We start from the raw sequence: 19282 nt of genomic DNA, 5'->3' as shown, positions 1-19282 counted from the left end.
TAATTATTTCTAGGAAGGGCTTGGGCATTCAACAGTACCAGGAACAATGTTTCGAATGTTGCTTTTGGTTACAAAACAACAAACATAGAACCATAGAATTTGATGGCACGGTTCGGCTCACCTCTTCTGCCCATTTTTCCTGATATAAGGCATTCAAACCAGTATCAGTCCTTGGTAAGGTCCCATTAGTGAGGATAACTGGCTATCTCATGCATGTTAAAATTCATTCACTGTATTTGCCTCCATTACTTCTGCTGGGAGACTGTTCCATTCATCTACTACTCTCTCAAGAAAGTAAAACTTCCTTACATTACGTCTAAGCCCTCTAAGTTTTATTCTATGACCTCTTTGCTTCTCCTTGGAAATAAAACTTGCCTCCTGTTTATTGTTAACTTTGACAAGTTCGGCTAATCAGCACATATCTCCCCGGTTCTTATAGGAAATACACAATCTACGGCTGCAGCAGAGAAGCAAACCGGGCGTCATGGGAGTTGTATATCTACAGGAGAGCTTCTTATTGGCCGCCGCTGCTCCGGAGTCACTTCATTAAGACACTCCAAGCTGAAGAGCAGGAACAGAAGCCATTGACGAGTAAAAGAATGCGAAGTACTATAAAGTTTCATGAATGAGACAAGACTTCATTCTCAAATACATTTTCTATTGTAAATATTACACCAAAAAAAAGTGAACTTTTTCATTTTACAAACTTCCTAGAACCCTAAAAGGCACTTAATTCTAAACGTCCGATCCTTAATAATAATAATAATAATAAATAATAATAATAATAAAAATATATATTATACGCTGAGATTAAAACTATAAGGGGGTTATAAAGTAATAACAAAATTCCAGATAATTAAAAGCACACTCATTTAGTCAGTTATGATTATTAGATTATTATTTAATGTTTTATATAGCGCCATGAGATCAGTTATATACACTGTGCGGCACAGCACAATATGTGAGCGCCCCACGAACATTATTATACTTAAGACAAATTTGGAAACTTCACTGCTCAAACACGATCACCCTGTAACCCCATCTCAGCAAGCACTGCCATAATATTTAATGTATTAATAATTCAATTTTATAATAATTTAATTCTATGAATAATCTTTGGACAAAGAACGTCTAGAAGAACATCTAAAAAAACAAATATACATAAATAAATAATAAGAAAATGGGGAAGAAGAATTACAAATATCAGGTACATTCCTGAAACTCAAAAGAAAGCATTGCTTAATAATAGTATCTGTCATCCGCCTGCCGTCAGCCAGCGGGGGCAGGGAGCATGGGAAGTGTGAGGTTAGTTCAACTTCCCCATCTCGATTCTGTGAAAATTCTACGAATATGGTCCTCAAAATGCAAAACGCACAAACCCACCGGATGTCCCCCTTCTCCAGCACAAAACGTAAGCGCAGGCTGGAGGAAGGACTGAACGATAAACACAAGCGTGTTCCTTCAGTCTGCTTACAGAGACGGAAAAAAGCTGTGAGCGAGCGCGAAATGCGTAGATTCCCTTCATGTCATCAATTAAGCTTTTGTCGAGCGCTTGCATTCTCGGATCCCAAAATAAAGACCTAATAAATAACTAATGAGGTTTTATTTTACTGGTAGATAAATGGAAGAGCTTCCCATCAGAAGTGGTAGAGGCTGATAGAGCGAGGGGATTTCAACATGCATGTGGCAGGCAAACGGCTCCTGAATCTAAGACGAGACCAACGACCGATTAAGGTCTGAGTCTTTACCGCAGGAATAGCAGGCAGACTAGACGGGGGCCGAATGGGGCCGATCTGTCATTAAATTCTGTTTCTATGTTAAGGCCAAGCTAATGGCATTTACAAGAATCCAGTTTTTGGTTTCATTTCCTTAGAACGGGGACCATGAGCTCCAACAAACATCTAACCCAAAAGAGGCGGCTTTGTACCAACAGCGTAAGGAAATAGATCCCATTGTGTAAACATTTATCACCGAGCTGCAGGACCTGCCGCCGAGCCTCTCAGTACGGCAGCCGGCCGCCGATCCTCCTAAGGCTTTTCTTTGACCTTGAGGTCAGTGGTTCCTGCTCCACCAAATTCATACTAACAGTGACCTCTGACCCTCCTGCTATAGAGTTGGCCCAGATCGAATACCTCCCCGCTTTCCTAATTGCCAGCTATTACCTATGTATTTTTTTTTTATATTTTTACATCAACTTCAACCCAAGAAGGAGGTTATCCCTGTCTTTTAGGTTGCTGCTCCGCTTTGGAGGAAACCGATTGGCTCTGGCAGTCTTACACGCAGGAGCCAGAACTGTGACGGCATTCAGACAGGGAAGACATTTCTCCTTCGCAGGTCTTGGCATTAAATCATATCTCTGCCCGGGCAAAATATCAGCACGATGGTAAATCAGAGATCTCTGTAACAATAAAGCCAATGAAATCGACACTGAGAAAGTTCAGCCACCGATTCAAGCAGAAGACGAGGATCTCCAGCATTAACGGTTACGCCGGCTCACGGAGCCCACGCGGGGCGAGCAGAATTGGGACACAAAAGGTATGGCCTTCAAAAACACAAGAAGCGACCTCCTCCACTATAAATGGTGAGCCCCGGGGTCAGGCAGCCATTCAGCAGAGAAACCCCAGACAGACGCGTTATAATCGTTTGGTCTCGTTAAAAGCGCACCAAAAATAAGCCGCACTACACCGTAGCAATCAACGAGGGTCAGTCGCCCGACGCGTTTCATCTTTACAACTTAAAACGTAGGAACGATGGGGAGGATCTCTCTTTCACCGAGACAGCCTGGGTCTCTCGCCAAAGCGGTGCCTTCATTTTATTTATTTTACCACGACGGCGTCTTTAGAGTCATTGTAAGCGTCTCCTAATCGCTTTTCCACATCCCCTGCAGAGGCTTTCTGGTTGAGACTCTCTACGGAGCCGCTAAACTCTGGCACCTTCGGCTCGATGGCGAGTTATCCGGATTAGAACGCTAGAATATCACTGCAGTGGTGTAGCCGGCAGCAACTACCGGTATAATGAATAAGCCATGTATGTTACGCCACGTGAACAGTATCGGTGAATAATATGTAAGTTATATGATAACATATCATTATTCGAGGAGATGCTCTGCTGGAATCCGATTACTTAGAGGGGCAGGAATAAATCGAAGAAGTGACGATTACAGAACACAGATGATAGCGTGTTCCTTATTGCCTGGAGCGATTTCGCAGCACAGGTTAGCATGGAATTTATCACACATCCCCCCACTGGTTATAAGCCATACTTTTAGGTTGGAGTTCATATATCTCACACACACGATGGGGGTAACGGCTAAAAAACGGATTCTGGCACAAAGTTTGAAAACAGTGCTTATCACCACGGCAACCGACGGAACGGTGTGATCAGCAAGAACACTCTGCTGGTTACTATGGTAACAAGGAAACTTTTCAATCTTTGCACCAGAATCAGTTTTTAGAGCCTGCTCTCGCCTCCCTTTTTTTTTCGACAAACCAGCTATGGCTCATGGCAGGGTTGTAACTACTTACTAACTAATAAAAAAAAAACACAAAATATCCCAACAGAATTCACAATATAAGAGAAAACGCCATGAATGCTGAACACAACATCACGGAACACCGAATCAAACAAAATCAACTAAATTTCCCGAGTCAACACAGGCAGTCACGACACGGATCTTGTGAGCGTGGAAACATACAGAATTATTTATGAGAACATACATAAGGACACTTCTGGTGCAAAGTTTAGAAAGTGATCTTATCTCTATGGCAACAAACTGTTCTGGTGGACCAGCATCACAACCAGGTTGCCATGGCGATTGTAACTCACTTAAATTAAATCAACAGACTTTCACGAAAATGTGTTCCGTATGAGACAAGTAAATGCATAACTTTTTTACGTTTATACACAAATGAATACGATGTAATAATATGTTAATAATAAGCTTTAATTACTTTATAATTGGAACCAATATCGAAGGGACTGTTTGATTATTTCCCAAAACAGGATGTGGATTTCTAGGACAAAAATGTGCTTCAGGAGAAGCCAAAATTGATTATTTTCCCCCCAAAAAAATGTTTTAAACGCTAAGAGTTCCTACCTCGTTTGTGAAGCCACCCCTCCTTCACAATCGCTACTTCATTCATAATGACGGCGACGTGTCTTCACCACCAGTTGACTCGCGGACGTTCTTTTCAAAGCTATGTGTATATATCTAAAAAAAAGGAAATGAAGAACAGCGTTTTCATTCAATATTCAAAACAATAACAAAGACAAACGCGAAATTTTTCTTCGAAACATTTCTTTCACTTAACAGACCGGATTTCTGCACTGAAGACCCCTGACTTTCATTGACCCGAGGCATCGCGACACCTCGCCGTTTTCGCAAATACTTTATCCAAGCACTGTTCTTTTTTCCCCCAACAGTTGTCTATACCCCATATGTTCCCCGTTCTACAGCGCTGCGGAATACGATGGTGCAATATAAATAAAAAAAATAATAGGTACTCTCGTAACGGGAAATCATAAGAAGGCGAAGAACGTGAGATCTAAAAAAAAAAATCGACGTACTTGTTAGAATTGACATGTAATTCATTAAAATTTAAAAAAAACGCAAGCAAATATCGCACACAAAGCGTCGGGTTTCTTATGTCTCCGGATATATGGCATGCGAGGCTCCCTTATAGCAATTAGAGTCGACAATGCCCTAATGTTTTAGGGTCTGGATGATCTAAACCATGATAAGGGGTCATGTGCATTTCCAAGGCCGACAATCCAACCGGCTGTCACCTAAAGAAGTGTCTATCCTCATGCGTTCAGAATCGACGACATCATAACCTTACAGAAAATAACCTGACCTATAGATGAAATAAAATCAAAGGTCCAAAGAAGAAGGGCTGAGCTGGTGCCGTAGGATGCGTAGCTGAATTGACGGCCAATTGAGGTCTTCTTGGAGGAGACACGTCAACGGGGCTCGTCTTACTTAATGGCTACTAAAAGTTTGTGACGTTAACCTGTAAGCCTCTCTTTAACAAACGCACCCATGTGCGCTCCATTACCACGCGGCGTCTCTATGCTTCATAACTTCTTTTTTCCGTCACAGCGATCTCCAATGTCGAATGCCGCATACCTGACGTTATTAGCTTTTGTTTCCTAAGTACCCGCTGGCCCTGTCAGAAGCAACCCCAGGTGTACACGAACTCCGGTAACACTGATTTAATGAGCTCGACAGCAGCTGACATTCTTTTGTTATGAAAAATATTACAAAACGGAATCTTAACAGAAAAGCTAATACACGCGGAGGCACTTTTAATGCCGTAACGCTGATGTGGGGGCAAAATGACACAATAAATTTTAAACAATAAATACAACAACACAGACCAAGTTCATAGTGTAGAACCGCTTGGGCAACACGACGAGGATTATGACAAAGAGACCTTTAATACTTTTTTTTTTTTTTTTTTTTTTTTTTACTTTCGGGGTCGAGTGAAGCACCCCCTGATTGCTTCACTCCCCCATGTAATAGACAGCCACCCGGCTCCGTTACTAGTATCTTGGCGGACTTTTTAACATCAATGAACGTCGGCCTGGAGCGCTGGGTATCTGCACGTGTGAACAAGCACTTAACGCTCCATCAAAGAGGCATAGAAAAGTTGGGGCAAGAGCCTCTGTAAATTGACCCTCTGTATAAAAATCCAGCCTCATCACCCAGCCCCCCGAGGGGGGTTCTAAAGCAGGGAACCCAACAGCACAGTTTGCTGGGGGATCTCCACATCAACACAGGTAGCTTGATGGCATTTAGGGATAATTCACTAAAGGGAGAGAGTTGTGGTTTCAGCTCCCTCACAACTTATTATGAAGGGCCAACACTGGCAAGTTTCTTTAGCAAAAGGGGCTGAACTGGCCCTGTTTAATGTGGAATTTAGTAGATGAGGAGTCTGAAGAATTCTCACTGCTTTAACTATACATTATACAGGACCGGTCAAGATGTTCCTACTGGGACAGCTCGTTGGAGATGGACTTTCGTGACATATAGGGAAGTCAAGGACTCTTCTGCAGACTCTCCCTTTAGTCAGAAGCCTGGATACTTCTGTGGATATCCCGGAAAGAGAAGCGGCCTTAAGGAGCAGAGTTGGGGAACCAACTCAGCAGAGACATCTACCAAGGTCAACAACAGACTTGCAACCGAGCAGGTTCTACACAAATTGGAATGGAAACATAACCGGACACAGGAAAACCAGAAACGCTGTGGAAAGTCACTAAAATACGCTGAATATTGGCCTGGCTTATCCGCGTTTGGATACCGAGCCAAGAGTAAAATACGATGAGCGAGGGTTTTACGGCCTTGTCTACACTGAACGTTAAAAACACGTCCAAAATCCATGAGTGTGCCAACGTTAATTAATAAGAAATTAATAAGGGACCAAAGTGTCAGGGGCTATTTACTAAAGGCAATGACCATGAAGGAGTACGTTCACCATTAACTATCTTTTCTCAAAGGCCCCGCCATCCTACGTTCCGGCAAACGATCATTAGCTCGTTATTGCATCGACTTTTCGTTTCGCGTTCACTCTCACCAAACCAATCACTTCCTTTGGTGTTATGACCTCATTGCTTTAAATTTATTTTGGTGCGGGTCGACTTATCATGGAGAGATTGGCGAGTCAGAGCGTGGCGTGACGACCTGTCCCGTTATAAACCCTTTTGGGATACGGCGCAACGTCCAGTACCAGATACCTTCTAAGGCAACGTATATACCATTACTTTTATTGTTCTTGGAAATATTTTAAAGAATAAAAAAACACCGATCAAAAAAGAAAAATCAACTTTATTCCACAGAAAAAGATTCACCGGTCATTCTTCCCATTAACTGTACAGGGGTCTTACACCCAGGACCCCCAAGGCTGTAGAAATTAACATTTTTTTTTTACCCCGAGGTCACTAAAATTCAGGCTTGCAAGGATGACAGGACAGGGCTGAATATTCTACAAACTGAGCTCGCGAGGCTTGAACGTCTAACAAAACAAGAGGGGGAAGTGAAATTATTCGGTGTCTCAATAACTTGTAAATAAACACATTTTAGTCTTCCAGTGGCCGCCGTTTTGGCCATTGGTTTATAGCGGTTTTTGATATAGTCGAGAAGTATACTTTCTTACGGCAGAAAGGTAGGTTGGTCGACTATTATGAACGGGGCAAATCCAGGGAGCTTCTCCTGCAAAAAAGGGGGGGGTAAGTTGACAGTTCATGGTTAAACCATTGGGGCAATCGCTCTAGAGCCAGTGGAATATCCATTTTCCGTAGCGTGCGTTACATACAAAAGAAATATATAAATGACAGCTGGAACAACCTGCAATTACGCGTTCTGTTTTCAGTTTGAATGAAAAGTTATGACGGTTACAGCTATTAAGTCAAAGCAAATTCAGAGAGCATATTTAATCTTCTATTTTAACCGAGTAAATACTTGTCAGATTAGTCACTCCTTACTTCACTACGTTCTGTTTTTAGGCCTGAAGGAAGAAAAAGGAAAGTTTCAAGGACAGCTCAAAAAAATAAAAGTTGAGAGATGAGAAAAAAAAAAATGGAATTAAAGGAAAATTTGAATTAATTTGTGCAGGAAAAGAATTAAACCTGTTGAAACGCTAAGAGAATGTTTAAGAAATAGAAACGGGCATATTTGAGTGTATTGATACACTCTGCCTTTTTATTATCGTTTATTTGTATAGCGCTAACATCCCCGCAGCGCTTCTTACAGTCCCAAATTGTAAGGATCTGAGAAAACTAGAAATGATAGACTAAGACGAACCTATACGTTGGGTAAAGGGGGGCTTCGCTTGCGTGCTTACAGCCTTCATAATATTAAAGGGTTAATTCTCACGAGGAATTCCATTGCCATCAGAAGACCTAATGGTCACCAGCACAGTGGACTTCCTATAGGAAATAACCCCCCCCATCTTATATGTGATGTACATGTAATGTACATCCTCTACCAACCAATACGTTTTAAGAAGTTTTTCGGTTTCCATGGTAACAGCCTGCCTGCTTTTGTGTCACATGGCAAATAAATGTTTCCGGTGCATCATTTCTATTGATTGGTAATATTTATTTCTAGGAAGGATCTCGGCATCCAGCATTACTAAGAATCATAGAAACCGGTTACAAAAGTGCTAAATTCAGTAAGTAGAACAGCAGCTTGTGCTCATGATCCATTCCTCACACACAAAAAAATAAAATAATAATTCTTATAGAATTTACAATCGGGACAACGCTAATTACGAGTCAACTTTTGCAGACTTAATAACCCAACATGTCAGCCTTAATTTAGTTTGACTTCTCACCCCTGTCATGCATGTAATAAAATAAATAATTTAAATAAAATAAAGAAAAAAAAATAGCGGGTGCATCTGAACACTGTATTAGAAACACATCATGTGTTCAATACCCACAGGTAACCTACGAGTTAAATGCAGCACTTGGTTGCCATAGGAACACGCCAAATACCACACACTTTTTTTTCCCCCCACCTCTTTGTCTTATTTTTATTTTATTTTTTATTCCCAAATTTATGTTCTTTTTGGGATTCTCCTATGTTCTTAGCATCCTGGGTACCAGGTGCAACACTACCCTGCAGCCGGTGACTCGGTCACAACGCGGCTGTCACTACGGAGCCAACGCAGCCGCACTCATTAAAGCGTGCAGGAAGTGGGCATTTTTTTTATTATTATATAGAGGAAGGGGGATTAAGGTGGAGCATAATAGCATTTTATCTACACACAAAAAATAAAAAATATACAATTACTACAAATATAAGCTTATTTTTTCCCCCCTCATTATATCCAGCATATATAAATATCCAACGACGGAAAATAAATATATATATATATATATATATATATATATATATATATATATATATATATATATATATATATTTATTTCTCCCCATAACACTGGGGATAAATAAAATATTTAAGCATGTGTCTGCCACGGTCCTCCTGTCACTAGCAGGAAAGATTAACGGGATCTACACGTTATCCTGATGTTTTGGAGCCGGAAGAAAAATAATAAACACGGCAACTAATGTAGCTATAAATATATACAGATTTGTAAATAAATTCTTGAGATGTTGCAAAATAGAACACTGTTATTTCCCCGCTGATCAGCTGCGGGTTTCAGCCACAGCCCTTCCCTGGAAAGGAGTAAAAGCCAGAATGAATGTACCCTGCATGACACAGAGGAGGCTGCGGATACCCAACGGGTGCATGCGGAGCGCATGGACGAGGAGGGATGCTGCTTCTGTGACATGCATGCATGCAGGGATGGGATGGATTGTGTCTGCGCATCATTAAATGCATCCCCCCTCCCCTGCAATGCATTAACAGCAGGGCTTGTTCATTTTGCACTCTTTTCCCCCCATAGCTGATACAGTTTGGCCCAATTTTTGTGGTAGAGCAGGGGGAATGTGCATTGCAAGCCCCCCCATAATCCAATATAGGGTGTGAGGGCTGGATCAGGGGGTGCATGTCTGACCCCCCCACAGGGGAGGTGGAGGTGATGATAAAATAAGAAGGTTGGGGTGGGGTTGGGGTTCACTTACATGTATTCAAGAGGTAAAAGTGAGCTGAGCCTGGAGGAGGAGGAGAGCAGTCACAGGGGCTTGAGGCCTACTGGTGGATTGCAGCCAGATGAAGCCTAAACCATCACCGAGGGGAGCAGGAGAGGGAAGGGAGAGGAAAAGAAGGAAGGAGGGAGGGGGAGGAGGAAAGGAGAGCAGACAGAGAGGGAGAGAGGGGGAGAGGGAGAGAGGGGGAGAGGGTGGGAGGAGGAGGAAGGATAGGGCTGCTGTTGCTTGTAGCCTTTGCAGATTCAGCCCATTGATTGCATGGAGGGATGGGAGGATCCGGTGGCTGCTGCTGCTGCTGCTGCTGCTGTTGCTGTTGCTGTAGTATGGTAGTAGTAGTAGTAGTAGTCACCTTGCTGTCACTCTGGGCTGCTGCTTGCCTCCGATCTGCCGTCTTCTTCCTCCTCCTCCTTCAGCCCTGGATCATCCTCTCCGGGAGTTGGATGAGCTGCTCTGCGGCCGTCTCTTCCTCCCCTGGCTGCACAGTGTATGATGCCTCTTCCTCCCCTGGCTGCACACTCTGCGATCCTCCTCCTGCCTCCTCTTCCTTTCTCCAGCCTCCTCTCTGTCTATGTGTCTCCCTCTGTGCCTCTCCTCTACGGATCGCCGCTGGGTCCTACCGCCCGCGGCTTCCCCGCTCAGCGAGGAAGGGAGGAGTCACGTGGGTGACTGCCAGGCAGCCAGGTGAGCTTTAACCCCTGCGCTGCAGCACAAGCTCCCAATCGTAAGAATTATTATTACTATACACTTTACTTAATGCGCCTAGATTGCTGGCCATGCATTAAATAGCCATTGTACAGCGCTGTGGAATATGATGGCGCTATAGAAAACAATAATTCATCAATTACACCAAAGCAAAATCCCATGCATGTCTATACTCTATACCTGGAAACTTAATAAATGAGGTGACCCTGAGATATTAACCCTTTAATAGCCCATAATGAAGATTCTATGCAGCGACAAGTCAAATGTGTTGCCCGAATGGCTTAACAACAGTCCTCATGGAAAACTTGGCTTGTCATTCTTTAACTTACTTGAGTCACCTGAATTCAAGCAGGGATCTCAACCATAACATACTGGCAGACAAAAGCACCACCTGAGAGTCTTCTATATGATCACGGCGGTGTAGAATACTCGGTGACCCTGAGAATCTGCCACGTAATCCGGAGATTAGGGCAAATATTATAAAACTCGGGGTCGAGGTGTGTATATATGGAGCCAAGTCCGATAGTCCTCACCAACCACGCAAACTTTGCTTTTACAGATGTAAATAAATCTTATATACACAGGATTTACGAATCCAACGTGCCCACCACGGGTTATCTTTAAAACAGATTTAAAAAAAGAGAATTAAAATTAAATGTATTAAAGTAGATTAGATTCCTGTGCATTACATGCATACATCGATCCCCTATAGAAAAGGTCTATAGGGAATTAATGCAAAGATCCACAACGTCGTGATACATCATTCTTAAAAATATGCTGTAAATGCAATTAAATCATTAGCCACCTAATCCATTAAATTCCAATATACATACAGCTCGTGATAAAACATATCCGCACACGCGTGTGCACCGCACATTACATACACAGCATAAGACATACACAAATCACCATCCCTGATCTATAAAATAAAATAAAAAAACCCCCATTTAACGACTCGCCTTCATGTAAAGTTGATGGCTTTTGTAGTCCTCACCCCACCTTTCAACGCTTCACACTCCAATAGGTATTGCTGGCTGCTTCTAAGCCACGCCTCCAAACTTTTGATGTCATCGAGACGGCCTCTTGCATAGTAGCCGCATGCCTTGGGCACACTTAAAGTGGTATTTGTTTCAAAGTGACAATGCTCTGTGTTGTTATGGGGATCCTGCCCCTAAAGGGTAACGTGACGCAAATAGATTTACTGTCGGATGACAGCCTTGAAGTTGCCAGAAAAGTATTTAAACAACTAAAGGGACGCTCCGGCTGCGTGGTCCCTTTAAATTTTGTATTGTAATTTCCCCCTTTGCAAATGCATGGACCCTGCGCCTGACCCCCAGCTATTTACCCATCTCCAGGCGCGTGAAATGTTTGCCCCCAGTGAGCATGCGCATTAGACGCTCCCATTGATACTCACCGAGTACTTTAATACCCGTTCTTCTTGGTTGACCTGGTTGAGAAATCCTTAGGGGATGGTTTATGTGGATAATCCTATATATACCACTATATATGACTACTATATATGACGTACCTGGTATGTAAGGTAAAGGGGAAGAAATCACGTTTTAGCGTTAAAAACAATAAATTACATTATATTATTTACAAAGCACATCGGTTTCCATGGCGCTATTACATGTTATTATTATGGGGGGGCAGTGGAAATGAACAATCACTTTAAAGTTGACAATAATATTAACACCCATTGAGTCATACTAATACCAAAGGAGAAGAGAGCCTTGTTCTTATGAGCTTACAATCTATCCGGAGGTTCTGTTATTATTATTATTATTATTATTATTATTATTATGTCATTTATAGTTACATCTGACATCACACCTTCCTCCGCTAAAGGCATGGCCAGGGCATTTCATGTCATTTTTTAATCCTTCAGTTAGGATTCCATTGAAATTGTTCCGTCTGCCTAAACAGGAAGTTGTAACTCACTTCCTGTACTCTACCTGCATTGTTGGAGCCAACTCTGCATTCAAACACACAGGAAGTGACAGCGCTCTTCCCTAAAATTACATGGTGAGGATGATACTGCCACCAATGCAGTCCTATATAACTTCTTAGTTAGTTATGGGCTGGGGTAACAGGTCTAGGGGGTACAAAACCCGGGGGGGCAGATTCCCATCTTGGCTACACAATGGACGTGTTTTACAGGAGATCTTTGGTCTCCCAGACCGCCCTATTTACGCTAGGAAGGCTGTGCGCACAGCGCACAGGATATGACATCACTTCCTGGCACTCCATTTCTTAAAGGCGCATGGCGTCTTTTATTGTGCTTGGGACGTTGACCACATAGGGGTAGTTGTCCTAGATTGGGTGGCCCCAAAGGTAGATACATCACTGGGGTAACTATTCATATTCCCACATATCTCTAGCTTTGTGTACATAGATTTTTATTTATTTGTCTATGTGCGAATGGCATGTTAATAACCAACGCAACACTTCAGACACCCCCCCTCCGCTATTTAATTATATTGTTTTAATTAAAATGTTGAAAAATGTGTGATTATTTTCTTTTTTTGAATAGTGTTTCCCCCCCAAGGCATCAGATGCTTAACACAAACGCTCGATTTCACCACCTTCTATTGAACGTTGCTTAATAAACCACCAGGAAGTCAGAGACAACCGAAGGGCGCGTGTTTATACCAAAAACATGACAAATTCATGGAACCAGTCACATTGCTGCGCTATCCGCAAGCATGTTTTGTACGTGAATACATAGTGCTTTCTTAAACGAGACGTATCCCATTAAATAAATCTTAAAGGAACAATATTATGTCATCGCGTGAAACATAGAATGTAACGGTCTTTCACGTATGTTTTGTTTCGATTTTGTTCCTTTAAACATGTCTCTTGTACCACGTCTTCTTCAGATCCGCTTAATGGGACATCTGACGTCAAGAAAAAGCTAAAGCATATTCGACCACAATTTACGCCATCTTTAATATCAAATATGATAAATACTTTTTATATGAAGAACGACATCGTTCAAGCTTTATTAATCGTATTTTCCCTGGTTGTGATGTCACTGAGTGACAAAAAAGTCATCTAGGACAGTTGTTAGCTCTTTACGCTTGGTAGTATAGCTGTAGGTTTGATCGTGGCTCTTAGGAACACGTAGACATGGAATACCAAGACTGTTTGAACTGATGAGTCCTCTTCGGAAACAAGAATTGGTCCAGGACCACTTGGAGAATGGGGGATAAAGTCAAATGAAGTCCGTAAGAATCTTTGGGGAAATGGAAGTCGAAAAAGAAGCCTTGTCAAGAATATTTGGGATTTGTTTTGAAATGTTCATACATATATATATATATATATATATATATATATGGAAACTTTTCAACTGTGCCTTGAAGGCTTGGGGGTTGCAGCTAATTAAAGGGCCATGTTTTGGATTTCCACATGGGGAAGTGGGGAGTTTTTTTTGTGTCGTCTCTGGATCTGCCGACTTCCTGGATTTGTCACTTCCTCTTCTTACTTGCCTCTCTTAAGGGGTACCACACCGCTAACTACATAGAAATAGATGGGTACTAGTTTGGAAGAACACCAAAAGTTCAATTTCATACATGGGAGCTCCACCTTATGAGGTTATGGCTTGCTATACAAAGTGGGCTATCCATTGGTACATATGAGACAAGATTTTACATTTAAAAAATATGTCCTAGAAATGTTTTTTTTTCCCAATAAATGCTTCAATTGGATGTTTTCCTTATTGGCAACTCTTACTTTAAATTAAGAAGTCATTTCATTATTTTCCCTGAAATGCATTAACGTATTTTTTTCTTCCTGGAGGATCTAGGAGGCATCATGAGTGGATCCACAGCCGAGCAGAAGTCAGGTTACTATCACGTCTTCCGCATCCCTAAGTCGTATAACTTGCATCGTGAGTCAGACGTTATCAGCGCGCGAGTAAACTTGGCGCAACCTGGTGTTGAGTAAATAAACACACTTGGGCAATATAGATCTAGAAAACCGCTATCAATCATTTATGGGATTCCAACCTCTACCATATGACCGACGCAAATGTAAACCAATATTTAACCATCTGTATACATGTAGCACTTCCCATTCATAGAATCTTATGCTGTTGAGCTTTTTTTTTTATCATGTTCTCTGAAAAGAAGACCTTCCCCCCATTGAAGACCAGTCTCCATAAAAATGGCACCCATGTTGGAGGACTTTCGGTTCCAGCACTGTTCAAGGGAATCTCCACCGCGCTGCCTCAACAGATCCCGGCAGAGGAAGTCACAGCGAAGTAGGTTAAACAATACTTGCGGAGGCAAAGTAAAGCAGAATTTTAGTTCCTTTTAACCCCACGAGTGCCGGAAAATCCTACGAACAATACTGTGACTCACTAGGAAGCTACCTGTTAGCCAAGAGGACATTACGAACGGGGAAGAACAATCAAAAAGTCAAACTTACTAGTAAAGAGGAAGAGAACGGGCAGGTGTAACAATCGTTACTGAGCCTGTTGGTGCATGTCGTATGTCAACAAGGAAAGCCAGTATTAACAATTCCAAAGGCTTGTGCACAGAAGGGGCATGGCTAACGTTCTTATTCATACGGTACGACACAACAGACGGCACTGATTAATGTTTGTGAACTCAGAGGACACAGTTCAAATGCCTTTAAAAGTTCAGTTCTAGATATGAAATAACTGTAGTTATGCACTTAAATGTCATTTGATGGAGGACACATATTTTCCTCATTCACCATATAAGTGGAGTATACAGTATACAGACAAGAACATGGTTTTATCTAGTTTTGGTCCCGTGAACTCACTCTATCTGCGGAGCTGGAGGCGGCCGTTATTGGCATGTGATGTTTTGGGTGACTTTCCCGGCTTAGACTCCACTGTGAGGTGATGCTTTTAGGCAATGATAATAATAATAATAATAAGTCTGTCCCTCCATAGACTTTCATTAGACAGAGTGTCCGGCTGGGTGATTGAAAATGAGCCATTCTATTATTTCCCGCAGGCAGTATGATAGGAAGTCGGGGGGGGGGTTGTCTAGTAGATTGGGCTCTGGTAAAAATGAAAAAAATATCTAATGGCAAACTTTGTTCCCGTGGATAATGCCGTGACTCTGACATTTAACTGGTTAGTTACCCCCTTTTTGGTGCCGGTGGCATAGCTGTGTAGTCAGTAGGGTACCTAGCATTGCATACCTGCTTGGTTTTAGCTGAGGTTTTCCATGGGCGTCCTTGCTGCCTTGTTGCCATTTCTTTGGTCTACACGGTGCTCTAGCGTCGCCTCTCCCAGTCCCACCATGGACCAGGGCAGTAACCTCCTCCTAGGACATCAGATGCCCCGGGGGCAATTTGCTGCATTTCCCGCAGTACGTGGCTCCAGTATGGGACGCAGAATGCCATTTGTGACCAGCGATGCCAGACGTTCCTTGCGTGAAGCCACGTATTGCCAAAATTAAGGCTGCTATTTCCAGCCTTTTCAGAAATACGCAGCCTCCATACTTGCATGATGACATCATCGCTGCAGGAGGGTTCAAGGTCTCAAGGGAAAAGGCTTGAGAATGCCATAGGATACTTAAATACATGCAAAAAAAAAACCTATCCGTTACCCATTACCCAATAGTGCGGGTACATGAAAACAATATAAAATGCCTATTAATTTATACTATACCAAAAAATAACCAAACATGAGATGTATATAAACGTCTTCTAAGAATAACGGCCCAATGTATGCCTGTTTACTGTACACAAGTTATATATTACAGCAAAGCTGGTGGAACTGCATCTCACAGTCCTGCTATCACTTGTATAGCACTCGTCACAACAAAAAATGTTTCTTTTAATAAAAAAAACAAATGTTTTGCAACAATTGCCAATTTAATACCGGTTCCTCCCAGCGATACATATCGCAAGCACACCTGTCCCTCTGGGCCTTATATATATATAAAAAGCAAAGGTTGACTTGGTGGTGGCCACATTGTTTTAGTTTTGTAGGTGGCGGTTTTTAATTCTTTGCCCCCATATTATAATTTTCTGGTTGGTTAATTTACCCTCTCTTGCAAACAAGAAAGAAATATAAGCTTTAATATAGATATGGAGGAGAACCAAACTACCAAGGGGTAAGCATCAGGCTGAGCATCGGATCCATGCTCTCCACCATCCATGGGAACTTCCCAGGACAGGGTATCTGGAGCTCTCCCTCATCTGTGGGAGTGGCTTCATGACGGGGTAGGGCTATCTGACTGTAGGCAGGGCTAGAACCTGTGTAAGGCGGGGCTAGCCACTCATAGGGGCTGGGTTTGGCAGCAAAAGTCCTTAGTAGGAGGGAAAGTGGGCGGAGAGTGGGCGTTACCAAACGCTGCTTCCACCGGCTGGAGAAAGAGGAAAAGTGGCCCAAAGACCCGGGGAAGCAGCGTATCACCTGGAGACTCTGCATCGTACCCAAATCCGGGTTATGTATTGACGCAACATTTGAGCAGCTTTTCTAAGCAGTGTGACAGAGACAAGAGAACAAACATCCTTAAATATAAAAAGTAAACAATATTAAAAACTATGATTTTATATAATCTAACATTTATATTGACTACATGCAGCCCTGGATGGCCCATAAGGCATGACCTTGAACTCCATTTTCTGAGGGTTTAATTATATCTATGTAGAAGAGGGGGGCCCTGTCTGCAATAGTGGTTGGCCCTTTAAGCCTCTAGATGTGTCGGGTATAACATGTAGACATTGCGGGTCTTTGCATTGTTTCCATTTATTTCCGGTATGCCAAATGTTCATCATGCCAAGAATAGCTGGATGAAAGCCCTCCTCCCTTAACCAGTCATTCTAAGATGGTTTATTGTGTGTTGACCAACAACATCAGAGAAGTGAAAGAGAAAGAGCCAGTGGGTAGAAAGAGAACAATGCGTTGTGTCGTTAGGCTGCGTGACCTTCAGTAATTTATAGCCCGTCCTTTTATTTTATTTAAAGCTTTAAGATTCCTTTCCGTCAGCTCTTAACAAGAAAAAGGAAATGCTTTATTATTGCTATTTTTTCGAATGGCTATTGTTGTTTGGAATTATTGAGCTTTTGTAGTAGGCTGGGACTTTACTTAAATAAAAGAAGTGGCAATTGTTTTTTTTATACAAAAATACAACGAATCTAATTTTCAGATCCATCCGTTGTACCGGGGCACAGCCAAGATGGAAATAAATCCATATTGAGGAACATACCCCACACCAAAAAAACCCTGACATTATCCATAAAGTATATCTTCCAACATCACCTATTAGGAAAGCGGACCCCTCTTACCCCTAGAAATACCCTCTAGGCACAACCCTCACATACCCTGGAGACACTCTTTCTTGGCAAAGCCTTTCTTCTTTCCTTCTTCCGCCATCTCATCACACTTCATGGATCCCTCCAGGTTCCTTCTGCCCCTGGCTCATCGTACTCCACACTCGCATGTGACATTGCTTCCTGGCGCATAGTTTGCAAGACAAAGACCATGGACGAGGAAGACCTGCCACACTGCCGGACCGATCAGGGAATCAACTCACTGCTTCGTGGGATGGAGCCCAGAAGTAGGGACTGCTCTCCATGAATTGGGACAGTTATAAGGTATGCACATGTATTAAGGTTGATCATTTGTCCATGGAAAATAGTGTCCTCAAAGCCAGGGCTGCAACTTCCATTGGGTGGAGCGGTGCCTGACGGTGCCCACCATGCTGAAAATGCGTAAGAGCCATGTATATCCAGCAGACAGCCGCATGCATGTCATTTCATCGGCCGCTAGCCTTAAAGTACCAGAGATCATTTTAATCCCATTCTGGCCCTGATTCCCCCTAAAGCAAATTTGCAGAATTTGATGTCATATTTTTGGGAAGGAATCAAAAACGCCACGACGTGCACCTTATTTTTGATTACTTCGGGGAAAAATATGCAAGGGAGGATTATCCCGGATTTCCTTGCTGCTTATTTAATTTACTACATGCACAAGTTAGCCTTCTTATATGACTGTCACATGATCAGATCCCAGCCGCATGTGAAGGATTACACATAACTGCTGCTCACTTTAACAGGCGAGGCACTGCTTTCCAACGCGGTTCACAAGCTCTGACGCTGACAGTATGGGAGATTAAAAAAAAAACAAGGAAGTCGCATTATTTGGAAATATCATTTCCTTGAGATGATATAACATTTTGACACAATCATAACATTTTTAGTTATTTATTTTTATTATTTTAAAACAGATTTTTATTAATTTTTGGGTGAGGCTCATACTGTACTTTTTTTTTTTTGCACTGCAACTGGTTTGGCCCTTTGGAGTTAAACAAACCAAAATCTGGCAAAATTCAGCAAATGCATTTCTTAAAATGATCATTTTCAAAAATGAAATGAATCTTCCATGACCAAGCGATAGTCTAGTTGGCTGCAGGAAAACACTCATGAGATCCTACATTCCTAAAAAAAATAAAGCAAATAATAATAGTAATAATAATAATAATAATAATATAATGCTTTCGGGCAGCTGCATATTAGCCAATTGTATGATTTCTCCATCTGCTACCTAAGCCCCAATCTACTAGAGAAACGCTGTGGCTCCGTATCACACTGCCTGTAGTAAACATTGGAATGGCTCAGTTTTAATCACCCACTGGGACACTTTAAGTAATATACGTCTATGGAGGGGCAGACTTCATAAGCATTGCCATACATAATCAGCCCAGTGTGGTGTTTGAGCATAAAAGTCACCCAAAATATCATGATTGACAACAATGGCGGCCTCCGGGTCTGCAGATACAGGGAGTTTATTGGAACAAATAGAGATAAGCCCATTTCTTTTGTCAGCACTGGGGGGGGGGGTATTCCTGTATACAGCACTGGGGGGGTTACATTACTGTATACAGCACTGGGGCTATTACTGTATACAGTGCTGGGGGGTACATTACTGTATAGAGCGCTGGGGGGATTTTACTGTATACAGAGCTGGGGGGTTATAGT

At 42.2% G+C, this 19282-nt stretch overlaps 1 protein-coding gene across 1 annotated transcript in view; it reads right to left on the bottom strand.

Annotated features, from left to right (window-relative positions):
• Window positions 1-10199, bottom strand: part of AKT1 (AKT serine/threonine kinase 1) — a 46075-nt gene extending 35876 nt beyond the window's left edge. Inside the window, exons 1-2 of the mRNA XM_053475581.1 lie at window positions 9590-10199; window positions 4097-4210 (exon numbers count right to left, since the gene is read on the bottom strand). Of these exons, the coding sequence (XP_053331556.1) occupies window positions 4097-4142 (46 nt within the window). The 5' untranslated portion in view covers window positions 4143-4210; window positions 9590-10199. The remainder of the gene's footprint in view (window positions 1-4096; window positions 4211-9589) is intronic.
• Between the last annotated feature and the right edge of the window lie 9083 nt (window positions 10200-19282).

This window comes from Spea bombifrons, chromosome 9 (genome assembly GCF_027358695.1).
Source record: "Spea bombifrons isolate aSpeBom1 chromosome 9, aSpeBom1.2.pri, whole genome shotgun sequence".
In the NCBI taxonomy this organism is placed as follows: domain Eukaryota; kingdom Metazoa; phylum Chordata; class Amphibia; order Anura; family Pelobatidae; genus Spea; species Spea bombifrons.
Note: the sequence above shows the minus strand (reverse complement) of the source record. Positions and strands in the feature narration are given on the sequence as shown.